The 22,817-nt window shown below is 36.6% G+C and overlaps 1 protein-coding gene across 2 annotated transcripts in view; it reads right to left on the reverse strand.

The window, feature by feature from the left end:
• plxna1a (plexin A1a) overlaps positions 1–22,817 on the reverse strand; it is a 238,052-nt gene that overhangs the window by 64,988 nt on the left and 150,247 nt on the right. For both annotated transcript variants that reach the window (XM_058764335.1, XM_058764333.1), the window contains exon 10: positions 11,146–11,346. In XM_058764335.1, coding sequence (XP_058620318.1) covers positions 11,146–11,346 — 201 coding nt within the window. The remainder of the gene's footprint in view (positions 1–11,145; positions 11,347–22,817) is intronic.

Consider the following 22,817-nt stretch of genomic DNA (forward strand, 5'->3'; position numbering starts at 1 on the left):
GTTCTAGTATCAGAAACGGTCTCATCAAGTAGAGCTACTGACTCAGAACCAGCATGCAGAGAGAAATGCGGTTTGTCTGCGCAGGCCCGGTCGTTTCTGGATGAGCGGAGGGGTCAGGTAGTGCACGGGAAAGAGGAAGCGAGACGGAAACGGGGAGGAAGATGGGGTGAAATAGATTGAGGGTGTGTGGGTGAGCTCAAAAATCTAAATTACAGAGCGGAAGCCATTAATTTACACATGAAACAAGTGGCGGAGTTTAGGCGTGAAGCGCGTTGCCTGGACGTAAGTGAAATTGGCATTTCCAATTTGCTTTCTGACACATCTCATTTGGCTTCAACTGTCCCCAACATACACACACACATGTGTGCGCACACACACACACACACACACACACACACACACACACATAATAGTGACCATTGAAACGGAGGTAGTTTTAAAGACTACTTGAACATACAAATTACATGTCAAGTCAAGTTTTTTTTGCGCATTTCAAATGTGTAAAAATCCTGATGCAATCTTTAATGTAACAATAGAACAGAGTTTTTGTGCAGAAACTTTTGCAAACACCCTCACATCATTCCAGTCCTGCATGGTTTTCTTTATTCTGTGGAATAAAAATGGAGAAATTATGAAGAATGTATTGCTTTTTCATGCAAATAAGGAGGACTGGATTTTTTTAATGCTATAAAAAAAGGACTAATTATGCTTATTTTCTATTGATTGATTGATTGATTGATTTACAGTAATGTGTTATTTATTTATAAGCTCTCACCAGTGTTATTTTAGAATTATTTACAAACTATTATTTGGAATTATATTTTTTGATCTTATAAACTGTATCCTATCAATTATTCCACTGGGCTACACTTGGATCCGTCACATCTCTTTCTTGTCTCTTTCATGGGTGTGCTTCCTTATCTCTAATGTTTTATTCACTTCCAAATAAGCATCTTTTACTGTAGGATTGCTTCAAAAGACAGAAAATGCACAAGGCCATATGTATTTGTTATCTTTTGAAACTACGAAAAGCATTCTGAATTACTGTATCTGTCAAAAACAACATTTTGGAAACAACCTAAAAAAAAAGGTTAAGTGCAACAAAATAAGTGTTAAAGAGTAGACTAGAGAGCACAGGACCGGCTTTGTTCACATGGCACATAAATCAGATTTTTTTTTTCTCAAATCTGATCTTTATGACTTTACCTGTCTGTCAAGTTACAAGTGATGAAATCAGGTCTGTTTGTTCTGACAGTGCAGTCAATATCCGGTATATCCACATCGGTTGGCGCAGCACTGATTTAAGTGTCAGCGCAACGGCGAGAGACTTACTTCTACTATAAATGAGTAGCTGTCACAGTGGAAAGCGAGGATGGAAAACTGAAAATTGCCTTTGCTCATGTCCATCATGACATCTCGCCATGACGAACTCACGAAGTGCATCAGACGGGATTACAGCACTATTGACACGTTCATACATACACCACGTCTGAAACATCTCACATGTTCACTTCTTCACCATTTAATAGATGAATGCCACATCTGAACTAATGGTCAAACATTTGGGGTTTGTTAAGATTTTTTAAATGCTTAAAAACTTTAAACATAAAAAGCATGCTCACCAATGCCGCATGTATTTTATCAAATATTATTCAAGTCTAAAATAATGGTTTTCTATTTTAATATTTTTAAAAGTGCAATTTATTCCTGTGATGCAAAGCTGAATTTTCTGCATTTTCAGTCATTCCTCCAGTCTTTAGTAGAACATGATCCTTCAGAAATCATCCTACTGTGCTCATTTGGTGTGCAAATAAATAAATAAATAAATAACAACTGTTATTATCAATGTTGAACTCAGTTGTGCTGCTTCTTATTTCTATGGAAAGTGTGATAGAAAGTTCAAAGGACAGCTGTTTTTTTTTATAGAAATGTTTTGTAACAAACGTTGTCACTTTTGATTAAGTTAATCCATTTTTGTTGTAAATAAGTATATAAAAATCAAATAATAATAATATAGATTATAATAATAATAATATATTATTAATATATGTAATTTATCCATCTATCTACATCTATATATACTGTATATACCTCTGTTCACCTATTCGTTTCCTAACTGTTTTTGTTTTCTTAAAAAAGGGCCTCTAGCTTTCTCTTTTCTTTTTCTCTTCTATCTACTTGTTTTCTTTTTGTTATTTATTTATTCCTGAAAGGAAATCTAATCTCACAATTAAAACTGAACTGGATAGCAAAAAAAAAAAAATTGATTTAAATCAAATAACAAACTATATATGAATGTCACTGTAATCAGATTAATGATCGGTGGGTTCATAAATAAATAAATAAATAAATAAATATCACTTGAAATATCACTGTTAATCAGATTTCAAACAACTTATAAATGTAAACAGCTTTTTAGCTTTTAACTTCAGAAAAAACTTTGTCGGATATGCATAAGAGATATTTGCTGCCTGTCTGAACAAAACGAGTGTCAATTGACGACACTTTGAAAGACGCAAGGTCAAGGGTAAACCGCTGAACACCCAAGTCACAAGGCCTTTCTTTTGACAAGCACTGACAGCTTCTCTCAACGCTTGGATTTGATCAAACACATCCTCCACGAAGACCGCAGATGACCTCCACGTTTACAAACACACATTCTTCCCTAAGCAGACGTGAACCCTCACACTCCTCCTGCCTACGTCTCCTCACCAGCGTCCCAGCTCCATTAAACTTTAAAGAGCTCCAGCAGTCCTCCCACACATACGCCGTGTCTTAACAATGGCGTCGCTGTTCTCCGAGGGCCGTCCAAAAACATAGATATGATTTATTCATATCATCATTAACATGCCTTTGACATTACACTACACGCTCACCTCAGTCAGACAATCGCTGTATTCGATGCTAATCACGGTGGTTAGATCATGTGACTGAGGTCATGTGACTTTTGGTGACCACAAAATGGCTGGAAACAACTAAAAGGCGTATTGTTCTTTACCAAAAGGTCACATATGCAGCATTTATGGAAAAGGTGGTTGAAAACAGTAGGCTCTGTTTCCTGAGAGAGGCCAGCGTGAGAGGAGCTCAGGGAGAACTGTGCGTCTACTTCAGACTGGATGAATAATAACGCTCATTATTCAGCCCGTGGTCATCGTGGAGACATGGCGGAGAGTAATTAATTGCTTGTGCAAGTGTGAGTTCCCATGAGGCCGATGGAGGCCTCCAACACAAGGTGAGGAGAAACACGCACATGACCCAATTAAGAATAACCATGATCCGGCAACTTATTCCATACGCGCCAAACCTAGCGCACATGCACACGCGGTCTTTAAAAAAAGCCCCTCAGGTGCTGAGCTGACATGACAGGTGTTGATAAATGTCAATGACTGCTAGACTGTGGCTTTCCCTACATATTCATCTCTTTGTGATCACAACACCCACACCATGCCACAGTTATGATATATATATATATATATATATATATATATATATATATATGGCTAAAAATATTTTACTTAAAAGAGATAAATAAAATCAATCAAATAAAATGTACAGAAATAAAATTAAGCTTACAACCTATGAAATAATGTTTATTTGTCTTTTTATTTCTTTTTTCATGACAACTTTTTCCCTGACAAAAATAAGTCTAATTACTATAATGCACTTGGACATTTTATTTATTTATAATTGTTATTAAATTACCATTATTCTCAAAGGTAATTACTTATTTGATTAAATTTAAATATAGTAATACTTTTTTTATTATTATTATTAGCATTGCAGAGAGAAATGTCTTAATGAAAAGAAATGTCACAATGATCCTAAAAGCAGATTTCAAGCTAAATAAATAAATAAAATACATTTATTTATTTTTTATTAGGGTGATCAAATACCTTCTGTCTGCAGAGGTAAATGTGCTAATCATAAAAAGAAATGCCACAATTCTAAAACACTGCTAAAAGATGGTTTCACAAAAGGGAAAAAGATAAAAGCTCTCTTCCTTTAAATCTGAATTTTCTTTAAGACTAAACATCTTGTCAAATGTAACAGAACATTTTGTCAATCACTTTGTTGCCATTTCTGCAGCATCTTTGAGGTCTTTTGCCATGCACATATGACAAAGCCATCTTTGTAATCTGCATTGGGGAAAAAATATCACAAAAAATACATTTAAAAAAAAACAAAAGTACAAGACTGAAAGTAAAGCTGCATTGCAGAACATAGACTGGCACAACACACTGACCTTAAAACAGAACAAGCAAGCATGAAACTAACTTCTGAACATGACAAAAGACGAGCAGAACTCCACTCATTATGCATCCAGTTATAATAAACCTATGAAAGCTGTAAGCAGTTGCGCATGTACAATAGTCTGAGAACAGAGTACCATACGAGTTGCATAGGTCCTCTTTCTTTCTCTCTCCACCTGCATGCTCAAAATGCATAATTACCCTCACAGGGGAAAATGAATGGGGGCCAGAAATAGAGAGACACACTGGGCATCTCCCTAGCCTGCGCCCGTCCTCTGCTGGCAAGCCCATTGATCAGGGGGATGGGAGGGAAGGAGGGAGCGTACGGATACGTGCGGGTGAGGCAGGAGATTCCGGGTCCATGGGGCTGGAAAGTGCCGATGTTAACAAAACAGAGCAGCTGCTGGAATGTGAGGAGGGAGGGAAGAAAAAAACGCCGCCTTTTGTGTGGGTCAGTCTTATATAATTAGTCATTTTGATAGCATACCTGTGCGCTTGGGTAAAAATAACACATCAGCACACCAGGAGGGGGCACACACACACACACAGAGAAACTTAACACAAACACATCCAAAATGGATTATTTTTGTCCAGCAGAACGAACAATGTCATTGTTAATTGTCAATAAGCATCTTATGAAATATTTACTGTTGTGTTTTAAGGTAAAAATGCACTTCATTTTCATATAAAAAATATAAAATTTAAATATAAATAAATATAAAAATACAAATATTCCTATATTATAATTTCAAGTCAAAAAGTACATTTTTCTATTTTAATTTGAATTGTATAATAATAATTTAATATTTTTTATAAATATATTTAAAAAAATTAAATATTTTTTCATACGTTAAAATAATACGTTAAATTTCATACGTTTAATTACATATTCAACTGTGTCCTTTTAAAAAAAAAAAAAAAAAGCTGTCAAAACGTATTTGTAGCTCATTATGCAGAGTTGTTTTATTGGTGCAACTGCTGTGTTGTTTTTCGCAACGAGAGCGTTTTCGTCAAGTGGCTGAAGCTCTTGAATTAAGCTCGGAGCTCATGGTGAATCTTCTTCCTAGCAGGAGCTCGGCTCCACAGGAGCGTCTGACACACTCTTAACCCCGCTGTGGGAAGCAACTGAGACTCCTTCAGTTATTCACCTCTCCCTCTCGCCCCAACATACGAAATCTGCTTCCCGTTCCCTTCCTCAAAAATGATGACCCTCCTCCTCCTCAGCTCATTTTCCCTCCTTCCCTTCCGTCGAAGTGTTTGGGGAGGAACTGGTGTGTTGAGTCTGAAGCAAACCATCTCTCTGCTGCACGGCTGCAATTCATCATCATTTTATCTACGACGGCTTTTAATTGGATCCTATCAAACTCTCCCGATAGTCCTCATTTTGCTGTAGACGGCATAGAGGAGATTCTGGCCGAGATTTTTCTTCCCTTTCCCCCCTCCATTCCTTTCCATCATTGTGTTTTCTCTGTCAGTCTCTCGTTCTCTCTCTCCGGTCATTTATCTGAGCTGAAGGTAATGTTGTAAAGCAGAGTCTGATACCATCAGCCTGTTCTGTTCATCTCCTGGGTCCTGAGCTGTGGCGCTCCGAGAGAGAGAGCGACTTTAGGCCTCTTGTCTCGTCTTTTATACACCCATCTTCACTCCTTCATTTGATTTCCTCTCCTCTACCACTTTTCCACCAAATTTGTGCTGGTGCCAGGGCAAAATCTACATAAGTTGCCCACAAACATATAGTTGCCTTTGTTTATGAGTCTTAAAGGGACAGTTCGACCAAAAAAATTAACATTCTGTTGTCATTTACATCTAAACCTGCATGACATTCTTACCTCTGTGGAACACAAAAGAAGAAGTTTTTATCCATACAATGAAAGTCAATAAGGTCCCAAATGGCCTTGAAGCCTATTGACTTTCATTGTACGGACAAAAAAGAAGAATCAACATTTAATCAACATTTTGCATTCAGTGGAAGAAAGTTCAGTTGTACAGGTTTGGAACAACATTATGAATAAATAGGTGAGTAAATGATGACAAATTTTCATTTAAGTGAACTATCCCTTTAAGGATTTTACACTAGAATAGGGTTGACTATTACCACACAATGAACACTTATGGTTTCTCCCAAATTGTAAATTTGTAAAATTTTAATTACAAAAAAATTATAAATAAAATAAATAAATAAAAATAGCATAATAAAAACAAGTAATAAATAAATAAAAAATTACATATAAATTATGGTATTATTGTAAGTATTGTGCACTAACAATGAATGATGTTTGTTTTTTGTTTTTTTACAGCATTTATTAATTCATCTACAATATTAATTTATAATATACTACCGTTTACTGTTAACTTATTACATATATCACAAATTAAAATAAATTGATACAACATGAAATATTAAAACTGTATCAGAAATTAGCATTTTGTGTCCTTTATGAATCTTTAGCCTCCAAAATTGCAAGAGAATGAGCAAAAATTTAGAAATGAGCAATAACCTACATTAATAAGTGCTGTAAACATATTGTTTGTTTGTGCTAGGCATTGTGGTAACTAATGTTAACATATAAATCCTCGCATTTCCATCCAGCATGTGCCACAGTAAAAATAAATGACTAGAAAGCTGTGTTGTGATATATATTATGATTAAAAACACTGCAATCAAGATGTCAAGATTGGATCACCATTAAAAAAAGTGAATCTGCTGCATCAGTCTCAATCTCTCATTTCACATTTCAAATTTCTTTTAAAAGAAACATATACATGGCTATCTGAATACATCTGCAGGCATCTCGACAGACGGCTATACGAACAACCCAAACTCAGATAATAAATTCTTCCTCTTCAGTATCAACCTGCTAATGCTCAATGATGTTCTTCCTTCTCAGCACATCTCATCCTAAGCTCTATATCCTTTGTTTACTCAATCGATTGAGTCAGGACTGCCCGCTTCCTTCTGCGTCCCAACACACCGTTGTGTTTTATTAACCCATCTCTCTATTGTCTTAAGCAGAGAGACAAAGGATCGAATTGATCAATCTCAGGCAAACACAATCAGCTCCCCCTCCCTAATCATACTACACCAGCCATCTGCCCGCTGTGAGCCTGGGATTCCACCTGCCAGCTGTTGCCTCGGATCTACCCGGCACGCGCTTGACCTCCAACGACCAGCGCTGAGAAACGCCGCTTGCTATACTATTCTGTAACTCCTGAGAAAAATACATTCACGATCTTGTGCCATGCAATCTTAAACATTTGGTTTTGTGATGCATTCTACATTGTTGACAAATTCTTTCAAATCTGTCACCATGATAACTTTATCTACATAGCAAACACAGATGAGGTTGTATAATTTCAAAAATCAATTGATTAGCGAACAAATATTTGAATATTTTGCAAATAAAAGTAATATCTGGTAGCAACATGCTTCTTATTTGAATTTAAATTTGACAAAGAAAAAAAAGTATTTGAATTTGACTGATAAAACAATGGTGTTCAACAAGCATTCGGACACTTACAAGCCATCGAACTTGAATCTATGAGGAAATGACTTCATAAATTGACAAAATAAATAAATAAAAAATAATCTTGACAATATCATTATAATTTCTTTTAGAAATGGCTTGGAAAAAGTGAATATAGTTCAGATGTCTAGTATAATTTTTATATTTTTTGTTAACTAATAATTTGACATCCTGGCATTTTTTTGTTTCTTCAATGCTCAAACACTTTTTGAAGCAATTTAAAAAGTAGCAAAACACTTCCAAAAAAGTTTAAATGATAAGTTTTAAATGATAGTGATAGTGTTCAACAAGCATGAGGGCAAAAACTCAGACTTAAATCTACAAGGAAATTACTTCATAAATTGACAGAAAAAATTAAATATAAAATAATAAATTAATTAATTCTTGACACAATTTTGTTAAAATAACTTTCAAAAACGATTCAAGAAAGAGAATATAGTTCAAAGCTCTAGTATAATTGTAATTTTTTATCTAATGCATACACATTCACACATTTTAAAGTGTCTTCAATATTCCAAACTTTCTGAAATGAAACAACACTGATATTATGATGTAAATTCACAAAAGTAACATTTATTTTAGTGTAAAGTAACCTGATTGTGTAACATGCTGCCGATGACGACCTTAAAATTGCCTTTCTCAGAATCAGTGCTGTTATGGCAAAGCAAACAGTTCAAATCCCTTTGAATTCAACAGAACGGTTAGTCAGCGTCATAATTAATCATTCAGATGGAAAAGTTTCTGCGGCATGAATGAAAAGAACTGCAGGGGCTTTGGCGGGTGATTCATATCCGACCTGCCGTCTGGCACCTCAGCCAAAGCGTTCAAACACGGAAGTCCTTGGAATGTACCGGGACCGATTCAGCCGGAGCCTATTGACGAACAGTCATTTAATCTGCAAGGAGTGACTCTGTGAATGACTAAAACAATAGTGACTCTTGATCTGTGCCAAAGCCTGTCATTCTAAACATGCTCCTACTTCTGGTAATGGAACTCTCACGCAGGGCTACACAGCACTCATGCTAAAATCACTGCACGCTAAGTAACTGATAATTGCTGGCATTTAATGGTGTAATTGCAGTGGGATCTTAACACGGCTGTAATTGCGGCTCTCATTAGGAGTGACAGGCTGTCTGAATACTCAGCAGCACAGAACCAAACCCGGCGTGGTTCCTTCACAGGCATAAACCGCAGATGACCAGGGAAAAGTAAGGAAAACCACCTTTCTTAGAGCTTCGACTGAGATAAAGATGACCTACTGCTATTCATCAGTGTTAAAAGAACATCAGCTATACAATCAGACTGAGCATAGGAAGTATTTAGTAAATTAACAAGCTACTTTTTGTACTTCCACCACAATATCCGAAATTAGAATAAAGTAACAGGACTTTCTAATTGATTCTTCTGAGAACAAAGGGGGATTTTTTAAGACTGCTCTTTTTCATTAAATTAAGGGAGCTAAAGCTTTTAAAGCTTTAAAAAAGGAGACAAAAGCACCATAAAATAACATAAAAGTAGTTCAAATGATTCCTTTGCCATATCCAATGCTTTTGAAGTCATATGATAACTTTGCAGGCGGAACAGAGCAAACTTTAAGTCATTATTAAAAAATTAAGTCCTTTAAGACTGTTCACAAGAGAATCAGCAATGTCCATTTGAATCAATGCATGGATGAATCATTCTTTGAGTTGGATCTTTTCAATGAATCGTTTGATCCGATTCACAGAAGAACAACTTACTGATTCAATGATCCAGTTGTAGCAGTTAACAGCTCACTGAAGGGAAAGAATGTCAGCGAAATCCAACTTTATTTTAGGTCTTTTCATTACACAAAGTTATCAAAAGACTGAGTCATATGGACCACATTTATGATGTTTTTATGGTGCTTTTGAGTCCTTTCATAAAACTCAAAAGCTCCAATACCCATTCATTATAAATGAATGGAAATGAGTGACTAATACAACCAACAGAATTTCTCATTTTGTATTCCAGAGAGGAAAGAAAGACATAACACAATTGTCATTCTTGAGTGAACTTTAGACTACCTTTGAGAAACTCATTCAGAACAAATAGAACAAAATTCTGTCGTAATTTACTCACCCTCAAGTTGTTCTGAACCTGTATCTTCTGTTGGCAACCAAACAGTTGACAGTAGCCATTGACTTCCATAGCATTTTGTTCCATACAATGGAAGTCAATGGCTACCATCAACTGTTTGTTCACCAACATTCTTCAAAATATCTTAGAAGAAACAAACTCATACAGGTTTGGAACAACTTGATGGTGAATAAATGATGACAAAATTTTCACTTTTGGGTGAACTATCCCTTTAAGGAACCACTAAAGCACCTGTATCACTTCCACCTTCCTTTGCAAAATCAGAAGAGAACAGGTCGCTTATCAGCCGGCTGTTTTCGCTCTCGTTGACTGTTAAAGTTAACATCACTCTGGCTGATGCTTCCAGCTAGAGGAATAGCTTCTCATCAGTGACGCGCCAATCGCTGTTGATTTGAAACGGCTGCGACAGCAAACAGTCGATAAAGTCTTTAGCGAGACAGCTCTCTGCAAACTCTTAGCCATGTAATTAGCTCCCCCTCAGTAACACCGGGAATCTCAACACAAAAGAGAAAGAGGCTGCGTCCTATAACGGCCATCAATAAGGCATGGTGAGAAGTGTCACGGTGCCATCAAATACCCGAGCTTCCTCTCTCTGCCACTAATGACTGCCTTTGCAAAGCAGTCTGTTAAAACGATAACAAGTGGCACGTGTTTCATCAGGGCCTAATGGTCCACCAGTGCCTGCCCAGTGCCTGATGGGATTTTTGACAGCCAGACAAAATGTTGATTGGCCAAAAGGTAATGAGGGGGAAGGCTTGTGTCAGCAGTGCTGTAAGAAAATGGCCAGCTATTTGGACTAGTGTTTCTCCACAAATAATGGCCCTTAAACAACTCACAGAGATGTGACGATTTAAGGGGTCACGGCTTGTCAGAATGACTTTCGGTCCATTTGCCTGCGGCACAGGTCCACTGGTCCATGTGATCATAAAATACACACCACACCCTCTACAGTATGTTTGGCTAGAAATTCTTTCCAAAAGAAAGAAAATCCCCAATGAGAACCCATTATCATCTCAATAGTTTCTTCTAGACAGCAATGCAATCAAATGTAGAGCAAATTAAGGCTTTTAAATTAAAGACTCCTATTCCAGTACTCTCATGTGTCTCTAGAGTTTACAACCAAAAGTCAAAAATCTCAATAAAAACTCAAATTACACAGACAGACAGATGCTCTCCTGAGCTATGAATGGGCAACAAAAGTCTTCACTAAACAAAATCACTCAAGACACCAAATAACAAGGGTTTAAACTTACCATGGTCTTCTGACACTGTATGCTAGTGCTGTTGAAGCGCAATGCAGTGACACTGTACTCCTTCCCCTGAATATAGAAGATACACTCATAGTTCCTCTGCCCAGACTGAGGCTGCGGAAGATTCCGGGCCAACAAGGTGATGGGCTTCATGACACCAACAGGGATGTAGATCTGAGTGGACGGCAGGATCTGAGGGCACTCCTGCAAACCAAAACAAGAGGATAGTCTTCAGAAATTTTCATTTTTAGATATTTTAAAGAAAACGTGATTAAAGAGACTCCTAAATCTCAATATTATGCCTGTGAGGTGAAAATTCAAACATATAATCACTTTAAGGGCTCATTCTTGTTCATAGCACACATAATAGATTGCACATAACTCAGCGTTTATCTTCGTCATGTGTTTTTATACACAGAGACATCACATGAAACCACTCTACACAAAACATAATGACTTGCTATTATAATTTTGAGAGATTCAAATAACGGCACTGAGGTGCATCTAAAGAAGATCAAAAACACTTTTGATCTTTCTACTCGAGTAAATGTGGCTATTCAGACATGGCAGCCCCTTCAGCGATGCCGCTAAATCAAGAGCGAGTGAAGGCGAGGATATGAAGGATGTGAGGAGGACTTCAAGGCCATTGCCACCGTTGTCATGCCAACAGATTGGAAAACCAGGGCACAGAGCAAGATGCAATTAAGCTTTTTGAGGGCGTGTGCCATTTTAAAGACTTGGCATCGGCACCCGAGTTATGATGCCAACTGTGCACTTTAACTAGGCAGCAGCAGAACCATGGGCACGAGATCTTACCCTGCAAGACCTCTGCTCAAATGTAGATACGCCGCATCTAGTATTTGGCATAAGTGCATTTATATGACAAATTAAAAATTACAATTTTCTGCTTGAAAAAATAAGTAAATGGCATGGTGAGGTGGCAGCTGGATTTGCCCACATATTGTTTTCACAGACACATCTCATGTGCAACACATAAAACCCAATCAAAAAACTCAAGCAGTACATGATGGAAGGATATAGCTAGGTCAGAGGTCGGGAACCTATGGCTCGCGAGCCACACCTGGCTCTTTGACAAAAATCATGTGGCTCGCCAGATCTCTCACCCTTTACCAACAAATCACTAGAGATCAGCAATTCCTTTGTTGTAGAGCCTACATAAGCTCTACATATACATATAAAATAATAATACATTTTTTGTACCGGCTAAAGTGCGTGTTCAGTGCGCGTTCAGAGCTGTTTGCGAGAGTCACGAGCAAACCATTGACGTTTCTATGGTAACGTACAGCTCCTGCGCTCGATTCGTAGCTTTTTGGTAATAGCGAAAAGAAAGATTTTTTGAACAGCCGAAAAAGTGTAAAAGTATGTAAAAAAGTGACAGGACAGTACTTTGTTTTATATATTTTATACTTTGAAACATTTTGCCGGTTACTTCGGCTTTTTCCGCACAGCTTTCAGTGGGTGAGACTGTTAGCGTTATTAATAAAGGAACATGAATGAATGAGACAGTAAAGAGTGGGATGTTCTTGATATTAAAAAAACAGACAGTATTAAAAACTCAAAGCCGCGAAACAGAACTCAATCCGCTTCTGATTGGATGTTTTCTGCGCGTGAGGTCCGAGTGGAACACGGACAAGCATAGTAAACTTTTCCTTCGGTGGCGCACCTAAAAACACTGTGCCAAAATGCCTGCACTGGTGTGTCGACATAAGCACCATGCATTATTTTTCATTCATTCAGTCTCTTACACACACACGTGCGCACACTCTCCTAGCCATAGCTACTCTACAGAGCCCACTTAGTTGTCATAGTCTTGCCTTGCCTGTTTTCTCGTGTTTTGATTCTTGCCTGTGTTTCCTGGATTAACCCTTTGGAAACATGGGTTAATCTTTGATCGTATTTATCAAGGGTGCTGATATTTTTGGCCATGACTGTATATATAGCTTTTTTTGGGTTGGGGTTGGGGTGAGTGAGTGAATGAGTGAATGAGTGAGTGAATGAATGAAAATAAAAAAGACGTGTTGAGAGATGTTTTTTTTTGCAGTGAATCCAGTAATTCATTGTACTGAATGGATATCATATTCACGCATCATAGTATTTACACAGTACTTCAAACAACACATGCCCCAAAAAAAAAAAAACATTTGCAGGTGATGTATGAAAGATGCAAGACAGGGTAGCTCTTCCCCTGATTCATCCAATCACAGCCTGATAGAGCGTCTGAACTTGTTACCCTCATTTCCTATTTACCCTGCCTGTGGTTCTAATTGAATGGGAGGAGTACGGAACACCAGCGGCGTTATTAAAATCTACCGGAGATATGAGCTAGCGCTGCCACGGCAAGGGCTCTGTAAACAAACCTGATGGGAAAGCCACATGCGGCTCGGTGACTCTGCAGAGTTCCATTGGGCTGCTGGTTTAATTGCCTCGGGCGGCAGTCTCCTTATTAATACTGTGCTGTGCTCTCGATTCGGTTGTGACTGAATAAATAGACTGTGATGCAGTCCCCCCCCCAATCCCCCCTCCCTCAATAGAGCGAGCCTGTGTTAGTGTTCAATTACTGTGTGGTACACAAAGGTGAGGGTTTCACTGCTAATGAAAAGGTGCAATTTGTTCAGAGTCAATAAAGGCCTGTATGCTGAGCACAGAGAGCCCTTATCAGTTTACCAAGAAGGCAGCGCACAAACCCAAAACTATATGTTCACCGCTAAAGGTTTAAAAGGAAACGTGTTTACGCCGCTGGTAACAGTCGGTTCCGGTCAGAATGATGCCTGCATGCTAAATAAGTACATGTTTTCAAAGGCTCAATCCTAAGCACATATCCAAAAAACACAGTATTACCATGGTAGCTGTACCATGTCCAAACAAATGTTTGAATCTGATGAATACATGCCCAGTACATCCACACACACACACACACACACACACACATATATACAGTACATACATACAGTATACATACAGTATATATACACATATACATATACACACATATATATGTGTGTGTGTGTGTATGTGTGTTTGCATAGTATATATTTTGAGCAGTTTATAAACAAATATGCTAAATACATATAAAATGAATATATCAAATTATTTATTAAATGTTGAATGTGTGTGCATATCTGTGTGTAAAATTATGATATATAATGCATAATAAATTAAGTTTTAATAATAAAAATAAGAAAATTAGCATTGTATAAAAAATGGGGAAAAAGATTTATTTATTTTTTATATAAACAATATTAAAATATTTATTACATTAAAATGTATGTGTTATATTAATCTATTATATTATAAATTAAATATTTATGTACATAAATGTATATAATAAATTAATTTGTTTTATAAAAAAATATTTTTAAAAATAAAATAATTGTTTGATGTTTCTTATACATTTTAAGTTATACATATTTAAATATGCTATAAAAATGTCATACAAATATATACAAATTTTACTATAATAATATAGTAAAAATGTCATAATTATACACATATTTGGCTTAGACGGTGTTGGTGGTTAAGCCGCAACACCGATATGTCATTTGCCCACCGCGGAACCGTCGTTTTGATTTTTTATAGTATTAAAAATCATATAGTTCAGTTAGAGAACAGACACTACAATTAAAAACTGAACGTGGCAGCTCAATACAGCGTGCCAAATGACAGTCGCATCATAGATTAGATTTCATTCACACGAGGAGAGTGAGTCCAGCTGACTGACAAGAAGAGTGGATGAGACAGACAAGATGATAGCGGAATGTTTAGTTTCAAAACGAAATGCAAAAGCGCATGTTTGGCAATATTTTGCATTTTGAAAAGCCTGTTGGATGTTTGCCATTTTTTTTAAACATTCGTTTCTTATTTAATTGGTTCCACAGTGTTTGCTGATTTTCAAACTTTGTGTAAGTTATTTGTTATTTTATATTAGGCATAGCCTATAGAATGGTGTATTTTTATTCGTTTTGTTAATAAAAGTTCTATGATTTATATATAGGCTAAGTTGATGCTTGAATTGACCCGAATTGCAGCTAATATGAAAGTGAAAGTAAAATGCGCACCCCGCTTTTACAAGCTATTTAAAAGCGAAGGAAAGCGTGAAAAAGAGGGGAACCCCATCCCCCCAACCACCCCCACGGTGATAACGGTACTACCGGTTTTGTTACATGTCGATTGACCGCTGGGGAAATTTCCTCACAGTTACAACCCTAGACACATATGTGTGTATAATTATGAAATTTTTACTATATTATTTTTATGTATTTATATACAGTATTTAAATTATGTCATGTGAAAATAAAAACAAATTGTTTATACAATAAAATAAACATTTTAAAATACTGTAAATTTTAAGCAGTTCATACATATAAATATAAGAAACATACATATAAGGAATATTTTATTTGAAGAAAATGAGGCCTAATTTTATTGAAGCATGACTTGAACATGTTCTTGAAAGTACAATGGTACATTTTGATTGTTAAAAAAAAAATGGTTGAACTATATCATATACTAAAGAACCACTCAGTATATTACATTCTGCTTTATTTACCATCATGTTAGTTTCTATGGCAAATACAATTGGGCATATCTTCAAAGACCAATACTTTGGCATTATTAGTTCATCATTAGTTCTGCTATCCCTTCACACTCAGCTTGTTTGTAAGTTTGTCAGTTTGTCAGTTTGTTTTTTCACTAAACTGCCATGAAATCTAATTACCCTGATTAGCTTGGCTTCATTCCGAAAATAATCTGCAAATGTGACACAATGTAATTTAACAAAGTCTATTCAGCTTGCAACTGCGCGAGGCAAAGGGGAGAAATGATAAGAGCGGCTGAGAGCCAATCAGAGAAGAGGGAGAGCTGCTATCGGTCATGCTAAGCCACCTGACTGGTGCTGAGAGAAGCTTTGCTTGTGGCTCTGCCATTCGTTTCGCCAATCAAAACACACAGGTGGAGAACAGATAGCCGTAAACTACACATTTAATGAAACGCTCCAACCATCTGATAAGAAAAAGATGCCTTTTACAAGAAATGTGAGTCCAGCCCCACGGAAAAATGGAAATGTGTGTTTGAAAGGGTGTGAGAAAGGAAAGGGAAAAAGGCATGGAAAAGGGGAATGGAAAGCAGCATTTAAATATATAAACAAAGAAACACATGGAGAAAGAGAGATACTTACAAAAAATGACCATGGTACTTCTCAAATAGTATAGTATTTCCATCAGATATCATTACTGAACTGTGGTACCGCAACAGTACTTTTTGTAAGAGTAATGAGACTGTAAGAAAGCACAAGCACTAACACAAAATGGAAAAAACGTGGGAAACTATTTTATTAAGCTCCCTGACAGGTGTCAAAACAGGGTTGAAAGAGCAGATCAGATGGCACACTTGCTGAGCACAACGGAATAATGGTGTACCACGGGGATGCCTTTGAAGTGTTTCACGTTTTCTCCCTTTTACTGCCTTTATTTGCTTTGAAATGACTGTGGCTCCGGTGAGCCGGGAATCCAGGTTATCATGCGGTGTGCGCCCCCACAGCGCTGAATCACATAGTTGGGAATGAGCTCGCAGCAAACTCACATGTTCAACTTAGAAAACTTCAAATCCATCTGACTGATGCTGGAGCATTCCACTGCGGCTTCTGGTGCAATATTTAACACTGTACTATACTGCATTATAAATGCTTGCATGGAATGCCAGAAAATTCCAGAATATGGTTATTTTTAGCATATCTCTGGGAATTTGTCAAGTTAATGGTCTTGGTTCATGACCAAAGGAGAAATGATTGAACTAAAACACTGTTACAAATTCATAATTCATATTCATAAAGTCATAATGTTTTGTGTTTACTTCCAATAGTTAAATGAGATCAAATAAATTAAATGAATGAAAAAAATTCAATAAAATTTGCTGCAGTTTCTGTAAAATAACCATATTCCGGAACGTTCTGTTGTTCCAAGTATGCATTTATAATGCAGTATAGTACAGTGTGAAATATTGCATAAATAAATAAATAAAAAACATTTATAAAATATATATATATTAAGTTTGTTGGTTTGTTTATTTTTTAACACTATACTATACTATACTGCATTATAAAAGCATGCATGGAATACTAGAACATTCCAGGATATGGTTAGTTTAAAATAAAATAAAATAAAATAAAATAAAATAAAATAAAATAAAATAAAATAAAATAAAATAAAAATAAAATAAAATAAAATAAAATAAAATAAAATAAAATAAAATAAAATAAAATAAAATAAAATAAAATAAAATAAAATAAAATAAAATAATAAAAATAAAATAAAATAAAATAAAATAAAATAAAATAATAAAAAAGTATATGCATATCTTGTTAATTAAGTATTGAGGTATTTTTCAGTCAGATCAACTATGATTTGACAAACACTGTTGCTAATTAAATTCAAAATAAATTTTAAAAGCATACAGTTAAAGTGAATACAAAGAATAATTATATTTAATTATTTCCATTGATATTCACCAATATAACAATGGATTTTCTCTTTTTTTTGCATAAAAAAAAGCCAATTCCAGTCGTCTAATGACATAAAATAATCATCACAAGAGAATGTTTTAGGGTGATTTGTTTTTCAAAACTTCCAACATCTTAAAAACAGCCCTCATGGTACAAGAATCGACACAACAGCAAAAGTGTTAGTCTGCATGTTAACAGACCAATGATAACAATAAAAAATGCAGAAAGAACACAAACAAGCGTCCTGTGTAAGCAGTCCATTAGCTAGAAAAATAATACAAACAGCTTCTAAAGATATTTCTTATGATGTCTATTCAATGGTTCACCCGTCTGTCACATGAATATAGACTAATTTCTTCATTTGGGGGCTTTTCTGAGCAAATATTGAAATATGTGATGAATTCAATGAATTAATATGCATATCATGTAATTAATTTGAATAACATTTCAAATGGACCCACAGCTGACGTTTAGTATGAAACGGACATGGAAGCACAGAGAGCTGCAGTGTGCAGTGTGTAGTATAGGATTGTTGGGAAGCCGTGCGGAGGGAAAGAGGAGGGCTGTTTTTTGGCTCTGGTAGCTGGCAGCGCTGCTCTGCTAGTCTGCGGTTTGTTTTGCTCAACTGCTGCCTCTAGCAATGTTCCTGCAAGCAAAACATGATATCTGCTGCTCTTTTCTTCCTCGTTCTCTCACATTCTCTACTTCTCTCTCAGTCTAAAGAAGCTGTGGGGCGATGCAGAGACGGTGCTCATGGAGCGTTAAGCAAAGTAAAGCCCACACTGCAAACACAGCAAATGCAGCCCACTTCTGTGGATCATCTACATTCCCTCGCTTCCGAGTTGGAAATGGATTGAAATCGCACAGGAACAGAATTTGTGTTCGAACCGTTTAGGATGAATATTCTACACTTACAAAAAAAAGCATTACGGTAATACCACGGTATTATATCAGACACCTACAGCAGGAGTAGATGGTATTTAATATGATCATCATTCAGTACCATGGAACTGTCACACAAGTGTAGCACAAATGTACCAAAAAGTGTTTTAGGTATAGTACCATGATACTACCATAGTATTCTTAGAAGCACTTCAGAGAACCATCTCTTTATAAAACAATAAAATAAAAAATGATACCATGGTACAGTGATGGTATTACTATGGTACTTTAAAATATACCATGGTACTAACCTGTACCACAGTATTTATACTGCACTCCAGGGTGCTTACGATAATACCATGGAAGGTACAGAAACCATGGTACTGTAGTACCTTAGTACTTTTGATGTAAATACAAAAGTGTTATTTTGGTATTAGTTATACTATTATAGTATTTATTGATGTTTTGAATTGGCTTTTTTTTATTTTCAGGTTTTATTTTAGTTTTAGCAATTGTTATGTGCGTGTCATTTTTTATTTTAATTTATTAGAATTTATGCTTTGCTTTAATAACAATAATAATAAAGTAACAAAATATATAAAACATTTTAGCTTTATATTTCAGCTTATTTAGTTGCAGATTTCAGTTTTAGCAGTCTTACTAATTCAGCTTAATTTATTTCAGTTAGTTGCCAACATCTATCTATCTATCCATCTATCTATCTATCTATCTCTTATTTTCATTTTTCTTTTTTTTCTTTTGTGGACATGGTACCATGGTAGTCCCAAATTATTTTTGTAAAATACCATGGTACATGCATTTCAGTACCATTCAGAACCAACTAAAACAGTGCTATTGATCTTACCATTCCTAAAGCGGTTATGACGGGTTTAGTTCTGAGGTTACGTACCGTACTTTATCACAGCTATTGTTAGGGTATAGTAGGAACAACAGCGCTGCATTAGCTGGTCGTTCACACATATCACTATTGACTGAGTCCTTAAACGACTTGACAAGCTTGTTATTATGTCTAACCAATTACTATCAACAATTCAAGGGCAGCATCACTAAAATTCCTAGTAGTGTTTTTAATTACATATTTTGGCAAGTCTTATCAGGGTAACAGATGAGGAACTGAGCTGCCATCTAATTAGGCAGTCTGGAGCTCGTTGACTAGTAAGGGCCAAACGATGAGGGGGAAACAACTCGTGGATCCATCCACTCTAAGAGGAGCCTGTTGTCGAATGAAAGGGACTTTGAAGTCTAAAAGGGCTTTAGAGTGTCCACCCACACGGGGCTCGAAAATAGAGCGCCACTCAAAACTTAGCAAGATGTGGCTTAATACAAACCTATATGGGTTAGCAAACCTGGAGACCAGTTACTCATAGTGATATCGATTATATAAGACATTTCCATATGGCTACTAGGGAAAATACAACACTTTAAAATTGACCAGTGGGTGGGTGTTTCAGTTTTAAGGAACAGGCTTTGGGTTGACCTGCCTTGGACTGAACATACTTCTTAGGGGGCATTCAGATATTGAAATGCTCTATATATTTAGAGATGCTATTTTTAGGAAAAATATTGAGATTTTACTGTGAAACAGCATAAGCACAACATGTTTTCAACAGGCTAACTGAAATTAATTTAAAAGATACAACTTAATTATTTTACCATGCCAACAGCTAAAGCGCAATATGCTTTCAGTATGCTAATCCAAGTACTACTGCCAAAAATAAAAATTCAACAAATATCAGTATAAGTAGAAATCTACATAAACTAGGTTGACACAAATCTGAATGTGTGTAGATGAAGAGACAATGCTTTGAAGGAAATTATTTTAGAGACACAACTGAGATGATTTTACTGTGCACACATGCTAACAGCTAAAGCAGAATATGCTTTTAGCATGATAAAGTGAAAAAATATGAAAGTTAATAAACAAACAAACAACAAAAAAATCTGTTAATTATCAGAAAAAAAATCTATATGAACTAGGTTGGTTGTTGGACGACTAGCAAACAAATTGTTCATCTTAACCCATCCTAGTTGCTAACTGCTATTAAAGAAAAACAAAAAAAGAGTGCAAAACACAACTGCCAAAATGTCCACCTAAATGCGTATGGATGAAGCAACCATGCTAAAAAAAAAAAAGAAAAAGCTACTTAATGTAAAGATGCAACTTCTCTGATATGATTTTGCCACTTAAATATGCTAACAGCTTTTAGAATGCTAACAAAAGCACTGCCTCCAAAAATGTTCAACAAAAAACATGTATGCGGAAGTAAAAATCTGTATAAGCTACATTGCTAATTGCTAACTATTGCTATTTGCTACACAATTTATAACGTAGCATGAAAAGGTTTTGCATTCATAGCAAATACAGTAAAATAATACAGTAAAATACAGTAAAAAGCCTAATGATTAAAACTGGACTAAGTTAAAACAGCATGAGAAACCCGGTCCTGGCCCCAAATTCTTGGGCACCACCCAAGAAGTTGCAAGTGCTCGCGCCATCTCCTTGACTCCTGAATGTAAAATTCATCTTCGGTCTCCATTAGGCAGACAGACGCTGAGGCATCTGGAAATTAAGATTTAATACACTTTGAATAATTAAAGCCACAGATCAGTGGCAGCCTTAGATCCCTCCGAGAGGCCCAGTGCCAGAGAGAATGGGAACTGAGGGGCTTTGAGCTCTACTCGCAACACAGCGGGATGGACCGGCATCAAACAACAAAGGTGAGGGTGCATGACGGGGTCCCCGTTTCTGCTAATTGCCTTTCTGATTTATTGATTAATTACGATGAACACTCGTCGTCGTTATCCCAAGAGGATGAGGCGACGGGTAGGATGAAGGTAGCATTTGATATGGAGTCACTCGAGGAACTGAAATGGCACGAGGTGAGGCATGCGTTCTTGGCACGGCTGCTGGAATACTGATCCAGAGACCGGCTTCTCTGAGCTCCGTCCTCGGCCGGGATCAGAGGCATGGGAGAAGGGAATTTGCAGAGTGTTTGTGGGAGCTGGGCAGAGATTTGAGAGAGGGAATGAGTGAGAGAGAAAGAGAGGGAGCGAAGGATGAAGAAACACCTGACAGCCAAACGGGACAGACGGTAAATCAGAGCTGGTTGGAGTTTGGAAGCCAGAAGTGGATGCTGCTCTCCACATGCAATGGGAAACAAAGACCAGATCAAACCTGTGCAAGTGCAATTCAGTTTAGTGCTAGAGGTCAGTGAGGAAGATATGGCTGTCCCATTAAGAATCTAATTCGGTGTTCACGTATTCTATTCAAATTATGCATGTTCTATAAGAGACATGCATACAGATTGAAGATTAAATCAAAGTCTGGCACAAAAGCATCACGTCCTACATAACGGAAAACTAAGGTACTGCAAATTGGAACATGACACTATGTTTGGACATAAAAACAAAATAGGACGTCTTGGTCATTTCTCATCTAAACTGTAAGATAAGACATGTCCAGGTCACATTTCACCCAAAAATCAAGAGCAATAAAACATATATATTTAAGAATATACAGGTGCTGGTCATATAATTAGAATATCATCAAAAAGTTGATTTATTTCACTAATTCCATTCAAAAAGTGAAACTTGTATATTATATTCATTCATTACACACAGATTGATATATTTCAAATGTTTATTTCTTTTCATTTTGATGATTATAACTGACAACTAAGGAAAATCCCAAATTCATTATCTCAGAAAATTAGAATATTACTTAAGACCAATACAAAGAAAGGATTTTTAGAAATCTTGGCCAACTGAAAAGTATGAACATGAAAAGTATGAGCATGTACAGCACTCAGTACTTAGTTTGGGCTCCTTTTGCCTGAATTACTGCAGCAATGCGGCGTGGAGTCGATCAGTCTGTGGCCCTGCTCAGGTGTTATGAGAGCCCAGGTTGCTCTGATAGTAGCCTTCAGCTCTTCTGCATTGTTGGGTCTGGCATATCGCATCTTCCTCTTCACAATACCCCATAGATTTTCTATGGGGTTAAGGTCAGGCGAGTTTGCTGGCCAATTAAGAACAGGGCTGTGTGCAGGTGCCAAGTCCTGTTGGAAAATTAAATCAGCATCTCCATAAATCCTGTCAGCAGAAGGAAGCATGAAGTGCTCTAAAATTTCCTGGTAGATGGCTGCGTTGACTGTGGACTTCAGAAAACACAGTGGACCAACACCAGCAGATGACATGGCAGCCCAAATCATCACAGACTGTGGAAACTTTACACTGGACTTCAAGCAACGTGGATTCT

This window comes from Onychostoma macrolepis, chromosome 23 (genome assembly GCF_012432095.1).
Source record: "Onychostoma macrolepis isolate SWU-2019 chromosome 23, ASM1243209v1, whole genome shotgun sequence".
Classification (NCBI taxonomy): Eukaryota; Metazoa; Chordata; class Actinopteri; order Cypriniformes; family Cyprinidae; genus Onychostoma; species Onychostoma macrolepis.